Genomic DNA, 21355 nt, shown 5'->3' with positions numbered 1-21355 from the left:
AAATGAGTTCATACATATTATAACGATGTTTTACTCAATGCGATTTGATTGGGTTTTTTGCCTTTCTCTGGATCAACAAGGGTGGGGTTGGAAGGGGGGTGGGAGAGGCTGAACTAGATGGACATTGGCTTCTTTCAACCTGACTTTCTATGTTACTGCGATGTGGGAAACACATTGCAGCATGTCCTATCTTCCTGCGAGATCGTCCATTGTTTTCAATGGGGCCGGGGGCAGCAGCAGCAGCGGCCCAATTCAAAGCAATGGGAGAATTCTGCGATTTTCTTGCTTGGCCGTGACACTCATGGCGGGGGATTTCTTTCATTCATGCAATGATGCAAGGCTGTTTTCATCTGAAACCGCCTCGCATCCACAGGGCTTTCACACGGATGGCGAGGGCAATATCAGGCAGTGATCCGTGGCCCAATATCGACCTCACTAGAGTGAAGGAGCTTTAAGGCACATCAGAAATATTGCTGATTAGCCATATTGCCAATCTTAAACTGCTCTACACTTAATCTTTCTTAGTTTTTGACCATTCTATGTTACACTTATATGTTACATTGCTGGGGCAGTCTGTCTGGTCTCCAGCTGGTTAGTCTATGATCTTCTACCATTATGGTGGGCCTTGGTATTCATGGTATGTATGCTTCTTATTGCCCCACATAGATGTTACATCCTTACCAATGACACCGTACATTGTGAGAGGGAACTGTACCATTCAAGTAGAGCCTGGAAGGACCACAAAGCCTACATTGATAAGGAGGTAATCTGATTGTTGAAAACTATATATATTTTACTCCTGCTTGTATTTATTGTAATATCAGGTGACTTCAAAAAGACATGAGCAAAATGAAAGTTGATTTATTTACACGTGAATTGACATACAATAGCTAGAATGACATGAAAAGATAGAAGAACTCAAGTTTCAATGCACGCTACAGATGTAGGCACAGTTGGTGACATGGCAGATGTTAAGTTGGCAGTCCAGTTTTGCTTAGATGCATCCTAGCACATTCTCTATTGATTCCACTGCGTTGCTTTGAGTCATCTAGTGTCACCAACATACAACATCTGTAGGGTGCATTAAACACTTGGAAGGTCTTCTATCTTCATGTCATTCTGGCTGTTGTATGACGATTCATGTATGAAGAAATTGGCTGTACTTTTTGTACCGTTCTTTTTGAATCGCCCTGTATATTTTACAGCCCTTAGTTTTAGAAAACCATTTTTAACATGGAATATCAAATATCTTGGTAAAGTTTATTGGCACTGGCAGTACCTAGTACCCAGCTCTGGAATACATTCTGGGCACCCCACTTTAAAAAAAGACAAACTGGAGCAAGTTCAGAGAAGAGTTACCAAGATGGTGAGCGGTCTGCAAATCATGTCCTTATGAGGAACGGTTAAAGGATCTGGGAATGTTTAGCTTGCAGAAAAGAAGGCTGAGAGGAGACTTAATAGCGGTCTACAAATATCTGAAGGACTGTCACAGTGCAGAGGGATCGGCCCTATTCTCATCTGTACAAGGGAAGACTAGAAGCAATGGGATGAAACTGAAAGGGAGGAGACAGATTAGATATTAGACAGTAAGGGTGATCAATTAGTGGAACAGGTTACCACAGGAGGTGGTGAGTTCTCCTTCAATGGAAGTGTTCAAACAAAGGCTGGGCAAATATCTGTCAGGGATGATTTAGTGAATCCTGCACTGAGCAGGGGGTTGGACCCGATGACCCTGGAAGTCCCTTCCATCTCTACCATTCTAGGCTTCTATGATTCTACCCCTTAGACGCTATCAGTGGGATCTCACAGATGTCAATATGCTACCGTATATGTGTATAATTACAATCCTTCCCAACAACTTTTCAATCCCCCAGAATATATGCATCATCACATGTTCAATCGTGCTAATAATTAGATATGGATGAACTTTCTTTCAGCCAAGGCAAAGATGTACCGTAGTGCCCCTTTAATAAATCACTGTATTGTGATGTACATACTTGAATTTTGCACTTCAGTGGCCAGCTTACCCCGCCCAGGCACTACTGTAGAGTGAAGGATCCCATTCTCCTACATCATCTAAAGTTTGCTGCTTAATACTATATTTCCCTGTTATTTTCAAAACGTTATGGTTTATCATTAGCCAGTAGTGCCCATCTACACCCAGCACCGAAGACGCATGCTGGGACCCTTCGTATTGTCAACCAACCTCTACATTTGTGCCTTAAACCCCGTACTTCTTGCTGCCATGCCCCACTCCTATAAGTGCCTTTCTCAGATGGAAACTGTAATATGGGTGTACGTATTTTTGGGATTTGTCAGATCGAAGCGTTACAAGACAAGATTAAGAATTTGAGAGAAGTAAGAGGACATCTGAAGAGAAGAAAGCCAGATGAATGTGACTGTAGCAAACCTGGGTGAGTATTTCTTTACATTGTCTATGGAGATATACTGGTGCTGTTTTTTGACATAAGAGAATGGATAATAGCTAAATCTATGTAGAATCTAAATGTAATAAATGGATAATATATGAGCCTAGTAATTCAGCTGCACTTGCAGGATTGGGTTTTCTGATCATTAGCCAGCTGGCTGAGGTTATTCAGCACATTACTTTGCACTGAAGATTTATAACCACATTAGTTGTCCAGCTTTGGACTGCGGGTACATTTTAATTCATGTGATATCATGTTTGTATTGCAGGTTTTACAAAAAGGAGAAAGGGGTTAGGCCTGAGGATAAGACAAAGAGCCATATGCATCCATTCAAGTAAGCTTCAATAATCATCATTGTGTAGGTGGTTTCTAGTTAAAGATCTCACATATGGAGCCTTTGCTCTACAGGAATGGCTTTTTTAGGCATCTCCAACCCTGGGTATGAAAATGAATCCTCTTGCACTGGAAAGAATGGAGCAAATTTCCAATCCCTGGCCCAAACATGCAACCTGCACTACAGGAATGTTGCTAAAATCAAGCCGTTCCTCACCATGGACATGCTAAAGACATTTGTTGTCACCCTCATCCATTCCCGACTTCACTACTGCAACTCGCTGATCGTCGGCCTTCTCCGCACCAGACTCTCCCCTCTTCAATCCATACTAAATGCAGCAGCTAGACCCCTCTTCCTATCCAGCCGCTTCTCAGACGCCTCCGTACTATGCCTGTCACTGCATTGGCTGCTCATACACTACAGAACCTAATTCAAACTACTCGCCCTCACCCACAATGCTCCCCATGGTGCCGTGCCACTGTACATCACTTCCCTCCTGTTCATACATCACCCATCCCGTGCGCTCCGCTCTGCTAACACACTCAGACAAAACACCCCTCTAATACAATACTAACATGCTTGCCTCCAGGCCTGCTCTAGAGTAGCGCCAATCCTCTGGAACACTCTACCCCAAAACATCCGGACATTCCCTGACACACAACTTCAGACGCACCTTAAAGATGCACATCTTTAAAGGAGCATACCAAACTTCCTTATCTAGTCCCTCACCCCCACAATACGCCCTCTACCCCTTCCTATGGCTTTCCACATGTGCAATTCCTATCCCATACCTCCTGTACTACCCCCACCCCGTTTACGTCCTAAAAACTGTATATCATGTTATCATTGTAATCTCTGTAGCGCTGCGGAATAAGTTGGCGCAATACAAATAAAGATTATTAGTATTAAATTTCCCCAAATACTGACGAGCCGACATAATTCTACCAGTACGTTAGGAGCCTCATAAATAAAATTGCAGTCAAAATTGGTCAACCTTCATTCCAAATTTAGGTTTATTTGCCAAATTTACAATATTTCAGCTGTTTGCAAAAAGCAATCAAACAAGAACAATTTAAATAGCTCAACACGACTAATATAAGAGGTGGTTTCTCCAAATTCAACAAAAAAATTAGTCTTATTTATATGGTTTTGAACCTATTGGAATCGCCTTTTCATGTGGCTTTTGGTTAGTAGAGGAATAAAGTTTGGGCATGAAGACGTTCAGCATTTAGTAGGCATCTTAGTGTGCAAATGCAAATCTCATTGCCTGCTGCCACCAGATCTTGTTGCAGGTCTTATGCCGTCACTCAAGGGTTTTTGACCACCTGTCATCTCAGGAATCTGGTGGCAGTCGGTGATCATTTCCTCTTTCTGCCACCTCCAGTGCTAATTTAACTTTGAACTTGTGAACTGCTTCCAAATATATCTATAGGAACTTTCAATGTCTTTGCTATCTTTTTGCTTCCTTTTCCTTGTTTGTGCAAATCAATGATCTCTTCTCTTCACTTTTCAGACCCCTCTCTTGACTTATCGGCCATGTACACGGGAAAGTTATCGCTAAAAATGTGCTTAAACGAAGAAATTTGAGCAGTAATTGTGCAGTGTAAATGCACAGAAATCGCTCACTTTTAGTTCACAGGTTTTTAAGCTGACTTTTCAGTCATCTTAACAGCCATTGCTGGATTGCGGGCTTATTGCTCTATGTAAACATCAGCACTCATCATTCAGTATCTTAATCGACTGTTGGCCCATGTAAAAGGGCCATAACACACATTTATAGCATGCAATCAAATGTCACAATCAACCAAGCCCTAGAAGCTCTATGTTGTTGATATATTGTATCTCAAGCCGGAGGTGTAACTTGAAGCTCCTGGGCCCCAACTCAAAACGTGTAACAGAGCCCCCAACTACAATGCTTTATTCATAGTACTGGGCATCCTATAGGGAGAAGAGAGGCCTTATGGGCCCCCTAAGGCTCCAGGGCCCAGGTGCAACCGCATTCTCTGTATCCCCTATAGTTACACCAGTGTCTCGATCACACCTGATGCAACTAATGAAACTTTTGATTAGTTGCATCAGGTGTGCTTGAGACAACACCTAATTTGTAAATGTATTCTAATGAGAGATTCTATTCAGGGGGCTTTTATTATTCTGGGACTGCAGTAGTCATTAAAAGTGGCTTTTGTGTTGAATTTTGGAAAAAAAACACTTGTTATATTAGTTGTGTTGAGATATTTAAATTGTTTTTGTTTTGATTGTTTTTTGCTGAAAGTTTGCAAATTTGGCAAATAAACCTGATTTGCAATGGAGCTTGAATGATTTTGATTGCAACTGTTTTATTAGGACAGCTCACTGTTGAGTAATTGGAGATTAGCATGTATAATATGTATGTTCTCTCTCCAGCCTATTCAGTATAATTTGAGGACCCTGTATAGATGCCCTTTGACTGCTGGACTAGCATTTGCACTACTTGCATTATAGTAGAGGTATTTTGCTCTCACAGGGAAGGTGCACAAGAGGTTGACAACAAGTTACAGATATTTAAGGAGAACCGTAGACGGAAAAAGGAGAGAAAAGAAAAGAAACGTCAGAAAAAGGGAGAAGAATGCAGCCTTCCAGGACTCACCTGCTTCACTCACGACAATAACCACTGGCAGACGGCTCCTTTCTGGAACTGTAAGAACTGCAGGCTGGTGACTGTTACTGATGTGTCTCCATCACCCTCACCTTCAGCAAGCTACCTTATAGATGAAGGGATAGAGGGGTTCTTATCCTAGCCATGTTTATGACCTATATATTCCATACTCTATACCATAGGCTCCCAACCTTTTGTACGATACTAGCTACTTTTAAATACAGCAGATTGCGTTGAGCCACATATTTGGCTCTTGCCCTAGTGCTAAGCTCGTTTTTCATCTTAGTACAAAGTTCTAGTAATGCCACAACACCCCTGGTGTCTGTAGTGCACAACGACTGGGAGCCACATGTAGGGGGCCCAAGAGCCACATGTTGCTCTTAAGCCACTGATTGGGTAACATTATAGAGAACACATCGAACAATGAAATGATTATATAGAAACATGAGTTCTTCTTTACATGTGTTACATATTAAGGAGGATTGATCATGGGGAAACACATTATTTAATACTGGCGTACTCCTTTCTGTGTACTGAGTTCTACTCAGGATTTTAGAGAGATACAAATTACCAACTTGTTCTGCAGTCTTAGGGCTCAGTCACACGGACGCATTGGCGCCCGTGTTACTGCAGGAAGGAGACGGCCATACCTGAAGACGGACGTCTCTCTGCAGCGCCGGAGGAAAGAACATGTGACCGGCTTCATTGCCGATCATGTGTTCTTTCATCAGCACTGCAGAGAGACGTTCGTCTTCTGGTACGGCCGTCTTCTAACTGTCAGTCACACGGGTGCCGATGCGCCCGTGTGACTGAGCCCTCAGTCAACTGCTTCACTGTTCTTGTTGCCGGTTTGGACTATGCCAGTAAAGCTATGACCGACACCTTACAAGAATGATGTAAGAGGTTGGTCTTTTGCTTACAGAGTAGGTAAAGGCCTGAGGATGAGTAGCTGAGATCATTAAAGGGGTCATATCAAAATAGATTATTACCGATCCATAGGATAGGTGACAAAAATCTGATTGGTGGAGGTCTCACTGCTGAGACCCCTATTGATCCTGTGAACGAGGGCCCTTTGTCTCCTTCACATTGATGTAGGCTCACTGTGCCCACCCATAGTGATGTTATATTGAATGGAGTGGTGGTTGCACAAGTACGGTGCTGCTCCATTCATTTCAATGGGGCTAATAGAAACGGCCAAGTGCAAGCACTTTGCTATCTCCAGCAGTCCCACTGAAAATGAGTGTAGTGGCACTGCTCATGTGTGACAGATGCTCTATTCAAGCTCCTCCTCACTGGATGCAGTAAGGAGAGAGGGGGACACGGGACCCCTGTTCTCTGGATTGGTGGGGGTCTAAGTGGTGTAACCTCCACCAATTAGATTTTTATCTCCTATACTATGGAAGTCTATTTTGGTACAATCTCTTTAAGTGAGGTGTTCCTCCATGAATGATGGTCATTAATAAAGTACTAATCATATCCTATCTCATCTGTCCTTCTCGTTTGCAGTGGGATCTTTCTGTGCCTGTACCAGCTCCAACAATAACACATACTGGTGCCTGAGAACTGTCAATGAGACTCATAATTTTCTCTTCTGTGAATTTGCAACTGGATTCTTGGAATATTTTGATATGAACATTGATCCATATCAGGTAAACACATGAAAGCTTATTTAATAACTAGTTATAGAAAATGCATCCTTTTACAGTACTTTTACTAGTTTAATGCAACCCTCTGGGCCAGGAGAAACAAAAATGGCCGCATCGGTTTCCCTAATGGGCTGATGCACACTGTCTATTAGTATGCCTCATTTAGTCTAAGACACTACACGCTGCTGTGATTGACCAGTGTTGCCCATATGAGCAGTGCTGGCCGATCAGAGCAGCATGTAGTGTCTCAGACTACCAATGCATACAGTGTGGAGCAGGTATTCAGATAAGTGGTTCGGCCATCTTTGTTTCCCAGGCCCGGAGAACCGCTGTAATATGAACCAGGTCAGTCAAGTCTAGTAATATAGTTACGACTTCTTTTTTTTTTTTTTTTGCACGAAGACAACCCCTCTTCATACCCCCTATTGGAACATTTGGACACTACGGAGATCATGCCTTGCTCAGAGCTCTTTGTGAGCCAAAATGGAGATCCTTTCTTGAGTTGTCCATGTAGTTAAAATAATACTATATATGCTTCGTCGGCTCAAGGAAGCTAGTGTACCTGCCTTCTCATTAGCTCAGAGAGTCTACCTTCAATATTATGGCTATTTGAACCATCATTAACAACAATTAATAACATAATTACCAAGAATTGATTATTAAAGGGAACCCATCACATTGAAAATGTGGTCTTATCTACAGGCAACATGTTATAGTTCAGGAGGAGCCAAGCAGATTAATATATAGTTTTATGGGGAAAGATTGAGTATAACTTGTATTTAATTAATTTCTGTCTCTTCTCATTCTGAGCTTAGGACCGCCCACTGGACTTCTATCAGTGATCGACAGCATATGACTGTACATACGAGGAGGGCTGTCAATCACTGATAGGACCGCCCACTGGACTCCCATCAGTAATTGACAGCAATCTGCATATGACTGCACTAACAAGGACAGCTGCTAATCACTGATAGGACAGCCCACTGGACTCCTATCATGGATTGACAGCAATCTGCATATAACTGCACTAACAAGGACAGCTGCCAATCACTGATAGGACCACCCACTGGACTCCTAAGCTCAGAATGAGCAGAGATTTCATTGCATAAAATAACAAGTTATACTTAATCTTTCCCCACAACAGTAAATATCAATCTGCTTACCTCCCCTTACTCTATAATATACTGCCTGCAGAATGGACGGCATTCTCAGTGTGGCAGCTTCCCTTTAATGATTATTAATAAATGATTACTAACCTTGAATATTTGGAGACTGTTGGACAGGTTGAGGGTATGTCCACACAAGATGGAACTTCTGTGGAAATTTGCTACATATAAAGGACTTTCACATGTGTGGAATATTTCTGCAACATGCACCTTCTGCTGCATAACCTGCATGTATACATGTGGATTGTGGTGCAGAATTTTTTGCATATTTGGATGTGCTTTCCCGAAATATTCTGCACTAAGGATCTTTTCCGTGTGGATTCCACCTCTAAATACCATCGCAGTAATCTGGGGCCATGCAGAGTAAGTCCTTTCAATGGGCAAATCCACATGTGCGCTCCCCGATGTGTGCAGACGCTGCAAGGAATCCATATCATAAAGTGATGGATCACTTACCTTTGCACATGCTGATTTCAAATCTGATTCATATAGACTATAACATGAACTCCTATGGAATGTAATGGGATGCACATGTGCCGAAAAATCGGTGTGAATCTGACATTTTACAGCAGAAAACATTTTGGCCAAACTTAATAGATGAAAATTCCTAAGCAAGATGCAAGAATTAGCAAGTGAGAATCGTTAAAGGGGTTGTCCCGCGAAAGCAAGTGGGGTTAAGCACTTCTGTATGGCCATATTAATGCACTTTGTAATGTACATCGTGCATTAAATATGAGCCATACAGAAGTTATTCACTTACCTGTTCCGTTGCTGGCGTCCCCGTCTCCATGGTGCCGTCTAATTTTCAGCGTCTAATGGCCCGATTAGACGCGCTTGCGCAGTCCGGTCTTCTTTGTTCTGAATGGGGCCGCTCGTGCCGGAGAGCTGCTCCTCGTAGCTCCGCCCCGTCACGTGTGCCGATTCCAGCCAATCAGGAGGCTGGAATCAGCAATGGAACGCACAGAGCCCACGGTGCACCATGGGAGAAGACCTGCGGTCCACCGTGGGTGAAGATCCCGGCGGCCATCTTCGCAAGGTAAGGAAGAAGTCACCGGAGCGCGGGGATTCGGGTAAGTACTATCCGTTTTTTTATTTTTTTTAAACCCCTGCATCGGGTTTGTCTCGCGCCGAACGGGGGGGCTATTGAAAAAAAAAAAAAACCCGTTTCGGCGCGGGACAACCCCTTTAAGGGAAATCCAAGTATTTACATTTTTACTCAATTGGAACAATTATTCATAGTGAAAACAGCAGAACTAAACACAAAAATAAAAAAAAATGGAAAAACATCTGAGCAATAACGGAGTGTTCTCTCCAGAATCCATTCTAGACTAACATTCATGGTAACTTAAATAGATGTTCAGTCGATCTAAATGCTCAAACCAGATAAAAGCGGATGGATGGAAACCCAACACAAAGATGAACCATATGTAGAGATGAGCGAGCATACTCGCTAAGGACAATTACTCGATCGAGTATTGTCCTTAGCGAGTACCTGCCCGCTCGAAAGAAAAGGTTCGGCTGCCGGCGCGGGTGAGAGGTGAGTTGCGGCAGTGAGCAGGGGGGAGAGGGGGAGAGAGAGAAATCTCCCCTCCGTTCCTCCCTGCTCTCCCCTGCCGCCGGCAGCCGAACCTTTTCTTCCGAGCGGGCAAGTACTCGCTAAGGGCAATGCTCGATTGAGTAATTGCCCTTAGCGGGTATGCTCGCTCATCTCTAACGATATGGAAGTTTTATGAAAGGAATAAGTTGCACCTCAGACCCAATATACATACACTTAAAAACAGCTTCTTTATTCCAAATAAGTGGTTCATTCATGATGGGGAAAAGATATGGAATGCAGTCCAATAATAATTCAGAGATGATAGCGACGTTTCGGACTCGTATGTCCTTTTTTCAAGCTAGTAGAAACTATATACTCAGAGATCTTTAATGTGGAGAAGGGGGGATAACGCCGTACATGAATATGGACCAACCCAACAAAAACCAAGAAGCAACCACAAAACCAAGAAGCAACCACTTCAGTAAGTTCCTGGACACAGCCGTCTGTGGTGCAACTTATTGCTTTTATAAAACTTCTAATGGAACCCCCGAGGCCGTGAGGGTTTAGTAGGTTGCACACAGCATTTACCTTATTCTCGGTGCGGCCTTAAAATAAAACAAACTATATGGAAGTGACATAGAAAAGATAAGGAATACATTTACAAGAGCCAAAGAAAGAAAGTGATATATTCTGATAGACTGGGTGAGTCAGTATATGTTGAGCGCCCGTTTTGTGAGGAATCCCTGGTTTCATTCCAAGGTCCCAGTAGAGTATCCAAAGGAGATACAACGCTGTAATGTGCACAAAGTCTTATTGTTGACCAAGCATTCTCAGACTATCCTGCTTTCTTCACAGTTAACAAATGCTGTACATACTATAGAGAGAGGAGTATTGAATCAGCTTCACATACAGCTGATGGAGCTAAGAAGCTGCCAAGGTCATCGACAATGCAACCCAAGGCCGAAAGGATTAGAAACAGGTAACTTGCCTTTAATCGTAATGGCAAATATTGTTGTTTTGGATTGCCCTTCAGGGTTTCTGTATTCAATATTCGGTCTAAGGTAAACAGGCCAATGAAGGATAAAGCTGCACCTTCCATGTATATAACATTGAGCTCTTCAGTTCCTCTCTACAGGGTTCTTAATAGGAAGGTCTAACCTAGACAGCAAAGCTTATTACCAGCATTGACCTCTTAGCTAACATCTACTTGACTCAACCCAGCCAAAGGCTGCCAACTAACCTGCTGACACTTTGTATAGTGCAATGTATCGTTTCCAAGACTGCCATTTTGTTTTTATTCAAGCATCAGTGACCTTCAAACATTTTTTGATTAAAATTTTCATAGATATTTTTTTTTTGGCTTTTTGTGTCTTTTTTTTATAGACTTGATATACTACTACTCATTGGCAGCTACTGCTGATCAAACTGAACTTCTGCTCAAATGAATTCTGCCATATTGAGGAAATAGTATTCAGTTTGATGTATTTGAGATGGTGCATGCTTTTTTTTGATTTGGCCAAGAAAATAGCCGCTGAGTTTAGGCAACAGGTACAACTTTAATCACTTTTCTAGAAGACGTGGCAATCTACATTTTGTGATATATTTCTCTTCCAAACGTTAACAAACGTTACTCTTGTATTTTCCTATATCAGGAAGTAAAGATGGAGGAACCTATGATCCACACAGGTATATGTCCTTTTTTTTCTTATTTATCCTTCTCAGCAGCTTCACCCCCAAATAATTGCATGATCAGCCCATTCTGACTAATGTTTGTACCTTGTCATGTGGCACACAGCATAGCTTTTGGTGCATGCAAATTCTAACCATGGTTTCCTTTTTATGGTCAGTGGTTTGAGGCCTCCCATTATTCACTTAATCTCATCTTCACAGCAAGAACTCATGCATCCCATTTCATGCTTGTGACTTTTTTGATTTTTCAAGCTAAAATGCCTAAAATCCTTTGGTTCCCATCATGAGTGGTGATATAGACTGTGCATTATGTTTCCTCTATCATCGTGTTGTATGTTCATTTATTTTGCACTTCATTTGTATTGTGATATTTGATCATTATAGGCTTATTTCTGCATATACTGTACAGTTATAGCTTTGCTGAAGTGCATGAATATTTCCACTTGTAGGAAGATTTAATCAGGCATGTAATAAGCATCCATGTAGAAGTGTAGCATTAGGCGATGGAGATAGACTTAGCAATTTTTTTACATCCAGATTTAATGAGGTTTTCCAGGAATCCGTTATTGATCACTTATGCTTGGGATAGGTCATCAATATCAGATCATGGAGGCCCAGCACCTCCACCAATTGGCTGTATTGATGCAGCCTCTTCTTCGGCCTGTCATCTTACAACCATCGGTCACATGGCCTTTCTGCAGATCAGTACAATTCAAGTAAATGTGATTGAACTGCAGTACCAGGCACAGCTGCTATACAATGTTCGATACTGTGCCTAAGCCCTTTAAATATCCAATCAGCAAGGGTGCCAGGAGACAGCATTCTACCAATCTGATATAGATGATCCATCCAAGAATAGGTCATCAATATTTGAGTCTTGGAAAACCAGTTTCATGGAAAACAAGGATCAGTTCCAGGGCAAGTATACAATAGGGCATATGTATTTTTTGTACACCACATTTCAGGCATTTCAGGCATCCAAAAGCCACAATTTTGTCCTTTGACACCTATCCACACTACTTCTCAAAATAGGCAGGGTCTAGAATTAAGAGGCATGGCTGCATGCAGCCCATCGCACTTACTATAATTTACTGCAGAAGCTGGAGTAAATTGTAGCTGAAACCTACAAACTCTGTGAGCCAGACTGAAACATGCCGCCAGATGTGAGAAATGTATTAAAAAGTATAATTAGCCTGGGGCAAAGTTTACTTAGACTAGGGTGTGAAATGCCGGCCTAAGGAAATATTTCCCATTGTGTACTGAGTCTATACTGAATCATCATACTTTGAACAAAACTAAAAAGAAAAACATGGGACCTATAATTGTTGAATTATGTGCTACAAATATTGGGTCTATTCATGTAAATGAAATGTTGTATATTAATATGACATTATATGTGCAATACCATGCCTAAGCACATGGTGTGCTGTTCTGGAGAAAGATCACCTTGAGGCTCAGAATTATTTAGTACGGTCACTTATATTTTCTTTCTTTGCGATGTGTAACCTGTACAGTGTAAGGCCGGGCTCACACGACCGTATGCGTAAAATGCTCCGAGTCTTGCAGGATTTCACCACCATGGAGCCGGCGTTGAGTTGGCATATCACTGCATATGGCAGCATATCTCACGCATTCTTTTGTGCTTAGTCTTCCTGTTATTTTTTTAGTTTAAATGTCCCACTCTGTCGCTTCGCAAAGGAGCGTATCATCCTTTCCCATAAGGTTGTCTACCAGCCCTGCCGAAACTGGTGGGTTCTGTAAACTTCTATCTAATGGTTAATTGAGGCCATTGCCTATTCTGTCCTGATTGTATATGATTCTATCAGCAAGTGAGGAAAAATTGTCTTGCTAATCTGTTCATTATAGTGCTCTAAGAAAACGTATCTTCAGATCATTGACATAAAATGCTGGATTCAATCCATGTATGGAGTAATTGGCTCAATATGGCACAATAATGGGCAGTGTTGGATAGATGGCTGTCTTATTCCCTGCCTTAGAAACGGTTACTAAAACTAGAACATTCTCTTTCTTTTCATCAAGCATCCAAAAACCTATTTATTGAACCGACTGCTCTTTTAATTAAAGGGATTAAAGTACTTTTAGGAGAACGTTATAAGGCATTATGTGCGTGGCACCAGTGTTGTCTTTAGGCATACACTAACAAGCCAGCTTTCATTTAAAGGATGCAGGTCTGTGTTGTTAAAAGAGTTGTCCGGCCATAGACATCTAGATAATTGGGGTGCCCCACCTATTGGAAGAACAAGAAGGACGTGCGCAGCTCTCTCTATTCTAGTCAATAGGAAATATGGAAACGGCCAAGCAGAGTTTTCAGACATTTATTGCATACCCTTAAGATTTGCCAATAAATGTCTTTGGTGGGAAAACCCTTTTCTTACTTTTCCGTAAAGTTTCAAACCTTGTTAGCCTTGTATATAAACGCTAATTAAGACAAGACTGAAGAAATTTCCTAGACCACTTTACTTTTTCATTTTCAAATTTCATTGGAAAAATGAAAAAAGTGGAAACTATCCCATTGGTTGTTGTGAACGTCTTATTTACTATTGATTTGCACTAGTTTTTTATGCATGAGGTATATTGTGCAATTACACCCCCAAACTGTGAACAAGGTTTAGGCAGTAGATTTAACTTAACACTCTTTAATTACGGATGAATTACTTACCAAACAGATAATTGAAGAAAAACATTCTTTCTTTCATAAGTTCCAAAAAGTAGGTTCTTCTATTGTTAACGTTTTCAAATCCATTGTGATATGTCGAATTATTTCCCTTGGTGAAATAAGATGTGGGTGAGAATCTCACAAATCCAATTTTTGTTTTTACAGAGGACAACTATGGGACGGATGGGAAGGTTAACCTGCCAAATTTCACAGAGGACGTTGATTGGAAAGGACTGGAAGATTTGTACAGCGTAAATGAAAGCTTATATGGCTACAGAAACAACTACAGGCTTAGTCTGGATGACTGGGCTAATTACTTGAAGGATGTAGATAGAATTTTTGCACTGCTGAACAGTATCCCTAAAAAAAATACAGCAAATACAACTGTGGTTGAACTCATTTCTGGGCCTTCCAATACTTCAATTCTGGTGGAAATGTCCTCTGCTGACTCCGAAGATGAATTTAGTGGTTTAGTTGCTGAAGAAAGGGAACCTAAAATGGAGGCCAACTTTGGTATCTTGAATTTGAGCACAGTGATATTTAATCACAAGAAAAAACTTGAAACAAATAACGATATTCCTGAGAGGAAAAAAACTAACGAGGCACACTGGATCAAGAGTAAAACCGAAAAATGGAAAGACCATGTAGATTTAGAAACTTACGAAATAGATTTCAGTGGAAATGGGTTCATGGAACTAGAATCCAAAAACTCTTTAACTATTCAGACTATTAGTTACATCCCTACAGAAACTCAACAGTACCTCCGTCATGCAAGTGAAGATATTTTTGAAGATCAGATATACCTTCCCATCGACTCCACGACTCAACAGAAAAGCAATGCCTCAGCTGCAGATCAGGTGCATGAAGATCGAGAAAGCACAAAAGTTAGATCTACAACTAATTCTCCAGAAGAGAGGAACACAAACTTTGATGTAGAAGGCAGTGCCTGATCCCTTCCAACTAAGCTACACGCATGACAATACAAGAAACAGCGATCAACAATTTGTGGCACTTGACATTCCAGATGTGAAACTCTAAACCGTTGCTTTATCGGATCTTACTTTGTGCGAATGGTTTCACCTATCAGTCCCCAAATGACGTTTGTTACCTACATCATGACATCACGACGTTTTTACTTTAATACTATATTGTTAACACTTTCTTTTTGTTTTCTGTTCACCATTTGGGCTCATATTTCGTGTCTTTAAACACCACAAATTATCTTACATCCCACTAAGTATTTTTTTTTTTGTTATATTTTCTCTTCTAACCACTGGAATTTCTTAATTAAACTAATTTTGCACTTTTTAAAGCTTTCAAGCTCGATCACAAAGTTTATCCCTTTACTTTCATCTCCTTATGTTGATGCGAGGAGTTGTGCATAAAGAACAAAAAAAAGATTGTGCCAAAAATGTGCCTTAAAAGAGTGCATTCAAAATTCACATTTACCTCATCATATATGTGCAACTATAGAATGAGAGCGTTGTAAACGTTTATCGATCTAGATCATTCGGAATGGTCTAGGGCATGGCACATTGTACAAAAAAAAACATCAGTACTTGAAGGTAAAGAGCTGACTGATCTTAAAAAGCATATTTACTGTTTACCTCAAAAGTCTTGTTTCACCAGTTTTATCATAGAATTGTTTTTGGATTCCACTTGAGACTTAAAAAAAAACAAAAAAAAAAAAACACCTTCTTCATCAAAGTTGATCCATGGAGTAACCAATATTTCTGTTCTCTGAGCAGTCCTTACATGGTCTATGTACATATGCTAAAAGTTACTTGTTGCTGTGCGGGTCATCAACTTGATGGCGGTACACATATATTTATGGTGATGACAGTACTTTCTCCTTTTGTATATAGATTTCAGATTATAGGTTCTGTGTTTTTTTTTAATCATGTATAGTATCTGTTATACTTTTATAGAACAACTCGGGCTTCAGGAAAGTCACGAAGCAACGTTTCTTCAAATAAAAAATGTGCTTTAATTTTACAAACCGAAACCTTATTTAAATTGATTTTGTTTGATTTTTTTTAAGTTAGCGCAGTTACACTTCACGTGAATGTGCGCTTTATGGGGCAAATCTACATTATGGAAATATTCATTTTCAAAAGCCAAAAAACTATCAGTACTGAAAGGTTGTGGGAAACATTATATAAATACAATAAAAATAAGAATTCTAGGCACGCTGCCCGATGTAACGAGTGCCAATTGACATGCGTGTCAATTGGCACTCGTTTCATTTCTCTTTTTACGCAGGCTTGTAGGGGCTAATAATCATTCATCCCCATAGGCCAGCTGTACCTCTCTGTTCGCATGGGAAGATGTGCTGCCGATTCTTGAGCATTTTTATGCTTCCATAAACAAGGCTATCAGACGATGAACAAGTGTTTGCTTGTTCGTAGGCTGATCGTTGGTCTCTTTATACGGCCTGATTGTCAGTTCAACAAGTCTTACGAGGAATACTCGGGCCCAAGAATCGGCCCATTTGACAGGATCATTGGATGAAACTGAAAATCAAGTGACCTAATACTGCAGGGTAGCAAGGCTAACCACATTTTATTTTTAATGTGACTATATAAGGTTGTTTTAGGCCCCCCCCCCCCGTCCACGGGCATTGCGATCCGGGAGCAGGAGCCGCAGATGAATCTCCGCCGGTCAGCCTAATCTGATAGATTGGCTGGCCACGGAGAATCGGGGCAATTCGCAGCATGCTGTTAATTGCCCGCCACGAGTGGAGAATCGCAATGATTCTCTGCTCGTGGACACGGGGCTGGCGCTTTCCATGGAAAGCTTCAGCCAGCGTTATTCGCTGGCGGTAAACCGCTGTCGAAATCACTGCCGTGGACAGGGGGCCTTAGGTTGGTAGGATGAAAGCACCCATAAAGCTGTATTAGTGTTTTCTTGAAGCTGAAGACATTTGCATGGCATCACTTCCATCACATATACCCAAAGAAATGCTTTTTACATACTTTTTATAGTGTGAAGAGCCATGAAAATGTTATCTCTTTACCTCAATAGCTAACTATGATACAGTCTAAAATTCCATAACTAATTATTCCGGCTTGCATACAGATGTTCCTACAGCCTTGTTGGCCTTCATCTGAGCTAAACACAAAGAAAAGACTCTACAAAGAGCAGCTTGGGGAAAGGGCTGGCTCAAGGTGGGAAGCAGCTTTTACATGGAACGAGTATTGTTTAAAAAAATAAAATAAAAATTGCTGGATCGTTCGAAATTTGAATGATAACACAGTGCAACACATTTTTTTAAATTTTCAAAGCAGAGCTTAATTAAAGGGGTTGTCCCGCGAAACAAAGTTGGGGTATACACTTCTGTATGGCCATATTAATGCACTTTGTAATGTACATTGTGCATTAATTATGAGCCATACAGAAGTTATTCACTTACCTGCTCCGTTGCTAGCGTCCTCGTCTCCATGGTGCCGTCTAATTTTCAGCGTCTAATCGCCCGATTAGACGCCCTTGCGCAGTCTGGTCTTCTTTCTTCTGAATGGGGCCGCTCGTGCCGGAGAGCGGCTCCTCGTAGCTCCGCCCCGTCACGTGTGCCGATTCCAGCCAATCAGGAGGCTGGAATCGGCAATGGACCGCACAGAAGACCTGCGGTCCACCGAGGGTGAAGATCCCGGCGGCCATCTTCGCAAGGTAAGTAAGAAGTCACCGGAGCGCGGGGATTCAGGTAAGCACTATCCGGTTTTTTTTTTAAACCCCTGCATCGGGTTTGTCTCACGCCGAACAGGGGGACTATTGAAAAAAAAAAAAAAACCGTTTCGGCGCGGGACAACCCCTTTAATGTTTCTATAAAATTAAAACCTGCTAATTCCACTTGTAAAATTGAATACTAGCAGCACTTCCCACTTTCAAGTTACGAATCATTTCCTTTATTTAGGATGATAACAGTTTGGACGTGCCGTAATATTACTATTTTTACCGTTCTTGGTTGGGGCATATTACACACTGCAATAAGCCAGTGAAGTGAATGGGTGGGCACAAATACACAGCGAGTATGCAGGACACCTGCTTCTTTGCTCACCAGGTCAATGAGCCTGTCTATGTTCTTTTTTGCATGCGCAAATATGCAGTATATTTGTGTACTTAAAAACACGTCAGAGCAGGCAAAAAACGTGGGCATAAGCGATTTTTGGTCGTGCAAATACATATTGCACGACTGAAATTTGCTTATTTCCATGGGAATAAGCCTCAATAGTGATCCCTAGAGTAGCCTCAATAGTAATAGTGACCCCCATAGTAACCACAGTATTAAGTGACCCCCATAGTGGCCCCAGTAGTAACAGTGTCCCCTATATTAGCTCGAGAAGTAATAGTAATCACCATAGTAGTCCCAGTGATGCTGCACAGCTAGAGGCCAATAGCAACCCTCCCATTGGATCAGGAATAGGTAATCTGGCGTCATGAGGCGCAGGTTCTATTGCACAAGGTATATCTGAAGACAGAATGTTATCTTTCTGTTTACTGGAGAAACCTTTGGTATTTGTCATGCAGAAATACCAGTCAGTATGGTGGTCTCTTTGTTCTCGCCATACCATTGCAATGGCGAATGGCATTCTACTCTTGCCTTTTAGCCCATGTGTGAGATGAGTGTTACATGACACACAGATGATATGTAATGCCACTTCCTTTCTTGGTCACCAAGCTTTATTCCCAAATACTTGTGATAGGCACACTTTACCCAGAAATTGTCTGGGTTGTCCAGAGATCTGCACCGCTCAGCCATATTGTTATTAAATTGTGAAACATAGTCACAGTGTAACCAATGACCTGTAAAAACACAGTTAATAAATTACAGCTTACTGATGGATGATCCGCAGCATTTCCGCCACGTGGAACCATACCCTATATGTTACATAAACCTACCCTTATAGTGGTCAGTCAGCACACAGTGTATGACACAATAGCAAAATAGTTGTGCAATCACTTTTGTTCTTTTTATTAAGCAAGGTTAATGGCGAGCCGACTGGATTAATTGTGTAGGCAGATTTTCAAAAAAATAAAGGACAACGGCAATTGGATTATATTATTCCCCATATTTGGAAAACCTTACGTTGCAGAAAAAAAACGGACATCATATTTAAATTCAGCACACTAAAGTTACTGTAAGCCGCCTATCAGCTTAACTGTTACAAAGATTGCGTAGCACAGTGTAATCGTTCAGTGTAAACACGGCCAACAATTGATGAATGATAAAACCTTCGCTTATCATTCAGCGTTGATTTCATGGAAGCATAAACATCATAGCGGGCTAGTTCGCTAATCATTTTATTTATACACCGATTGAAAAGATAATTAATCACAGTATCCAATATTGTGAGAGGAGAAAAGACACAAAGGACAGAGTAAAGATTGTCAATCATAAACTCTATATTTTTAACTATATGCCTCCTAATGGTCATCACACAGGTGGTATCCGTTCAAGGTTTGGCAATGGTGATATTACACCCCTGGCACATGCATTTATGTTCTACATCAATGTCATTTAAACTGGATTCAAATGAACAGTGGATACTGTCATGACTGATAGAAGTCATATATAACATAGTATCAGTGTTTTCTCTAGTATTCCTTTAATCTGGAAATGGTATTAGCACTAAAAGGTGCTATTATGCATTACATTTATAAAAGTATTTGATTTAAAGTATTTGGACACCATATCAATAAAATAAATGGAGTCCTATTAGCACGTCACATGCCCTAAACCATGCTACATAAAATGCAGACTCTTGGAGGTGGTCAGCCATAGTTTGCGATGGGAACTGCATGTTATTGAATAATTAGGTGATGCTGCTGCACATACGTCGGCCGTCGCAAAGTGCAATACGTTGGCCCTCTACAATGGTGCAAAGAGTGTCGTCATTAGACAGTTGAGCAATGGAAGAACGTTCTATTGAGTGATGAATTGCACTACTCCATCTTCAAATCAGACAGACATACCTGGGTGTGGAGGGTGCCTTTTGCCTGAATGTGTTGTGCCAACAGTTAAGTTATGTCAAGGGCTGTTTTACGTGTCAAGTATAATGATCACAGAGGTGTAACTTGACATTCTGGACAATAATGTGCTGCTGGCAACGTGGCAAGACTTTGGAAATGGCCAGCAATACTTCCAGCAAGGCAACAAGCCTTGTCCCAAATCCAACACGAGTTTAATTGGCTTAGCGATACTGATGCTCCATAATTGGAGTGCCCTGCCTGCACGGAGTCCTGACCTGAACCCTACTGAACATCTTTGGAATGAACTGGAACATCGGGTCAGGAAATCTGAACATCCATCTTCTTTGAGATAACTCACCAGATGTTTGCAGAATGAATGGAGGAACATACCAGCTGAAGTGTAACAGACGTTACAAGAAAGTATACCATGGAGGGAATCCAATGTCCTTAGAGCCAAAGGAGGTCTTACTAAGTATCAACATATGTAAATAAAACTTTTGATTCTTGTTCAGGTGTCCAATTACTTTTGGTAGGATAGTGTAGAAGCACAATATCAAAGATGGCAACACATAAATAGTGTCTGGGAATGGATATCAGATTTGCTTTCAATGTTTACCAATTTCAAAACCACAAGGCTGGATTCACATATGTGGTTTTGGATGCAAACTTTTGAGCCAAACACAGGAGTGGATACAAAATTAAGCTGCTGTCTTTCCATTATACGTTTCCTTCCTTTTGGATCTACTCCTGGCTTTGGCTTAATATTCTGCATCGAAAACTGTTTGATGCAGGCCTACTTCACTTGGGTCATGATTCCTGCATTATGAGGGGCAATGACTGATCACAATGTTTCAGCAGCATATCTATTTCACAAGAAAATGCAACCTTTGGATACTAGTAAAGTCTTATTTTCTTATATATAGTTTGGGGTTATAGAGGTGATGCATATCATGAAGCCATTACTGTATGAGGCCTAAGGAGAATTGCTATGATAGCCATATCACTCCCTCCAAACTAAGGAAGAGGGCCAAAAACTTTGTGCCACTACTGTTTACAGTTTAAGGGTGCATTCACACGAACGTATATCGGCTCGGTTTTCACGCCGAGCCGATATACGTTGTCCTCATGTGCAGGGGGGGAGGCTGGAAGAGCCCAGGAGCAGGAACTGAGCTCCCGCCCCCTCTCTGCCTCCTCTCCACCCCTCTGCACTATTTGCAATGGGGAGAGGCGGGACAGGGGTGTGGCTAATTCACGGCACTTAGCCCCACCCCTGGC

At 41.4% G+C, this 21355-nt stretch overlaps 1 protein-coding gene across 3 annotated transcripts in view; it reads left to right on the top strand.

The window, feature by feature from the left end:
• The window catches only part of SULF1 (sulfatase 1), a 126204-nt gene extending 110071 nt beyond the window's left edge, over window positions 1–16133 (top strand). For 2 of the 3 annotated variants that reach the window (XM_066578556.1, XM_066578555.1), the window contains 7 exons: window positions 667–763; window positions 2320–2414; window positions 2698–2763; window positions 5267–5439; window positions 6905–7047; window positions 10603–10726; window positions 14279–16133. In XM_066578556.1, the coding sequence (XP_066434653.1) occupies window positions 667–763; window positions 2320–2414; window positions 2698–2763; window positions 5267–5439; window positions 6905–7047; window positions 10603–10726; window positions 14279–15063 (1483 nt within the window). In that variant the 3' untranslated portion in view covers window positions 15064–16133. Of the gene's footprint in view, window positions 1–666; window positions 764–2319; window positions 2415–2697; window positions 2764–5266; window positions 5440–6904; window positions 7048–10602; window positions 10727–11399; window positions 11434–14278 lie in introns of all 3 variants that reach the window. The other variant, XM_066578557.1, reaches the window with a different exon arrangement.
• The last annotated feature ends 5222 nt before the right edge of the window (window positions 16134–21355 follow it).

The sequence above is a fragment of the Eleutherodactylus coqui genome, chromosome 9 (genome assembly GCF_035609145.1).
Source record: "Eleutherodactylus coqui strain aEleCoq1 chromosome 9, aEleCoq1.hap1, whole genome shotgun sequence".
Taxonomy (NCBI): Eukaryota; Metazoa; Chordata; class Amphibia; order Anura; family Eleutherodactylidae; genus Eleutherodactylus; species Eleutherodactylus coqui.
Note: the sequence above shows the minus strand (reverse complement) of the source record. Positions and strands in the feature narration are given on the sequence as shown.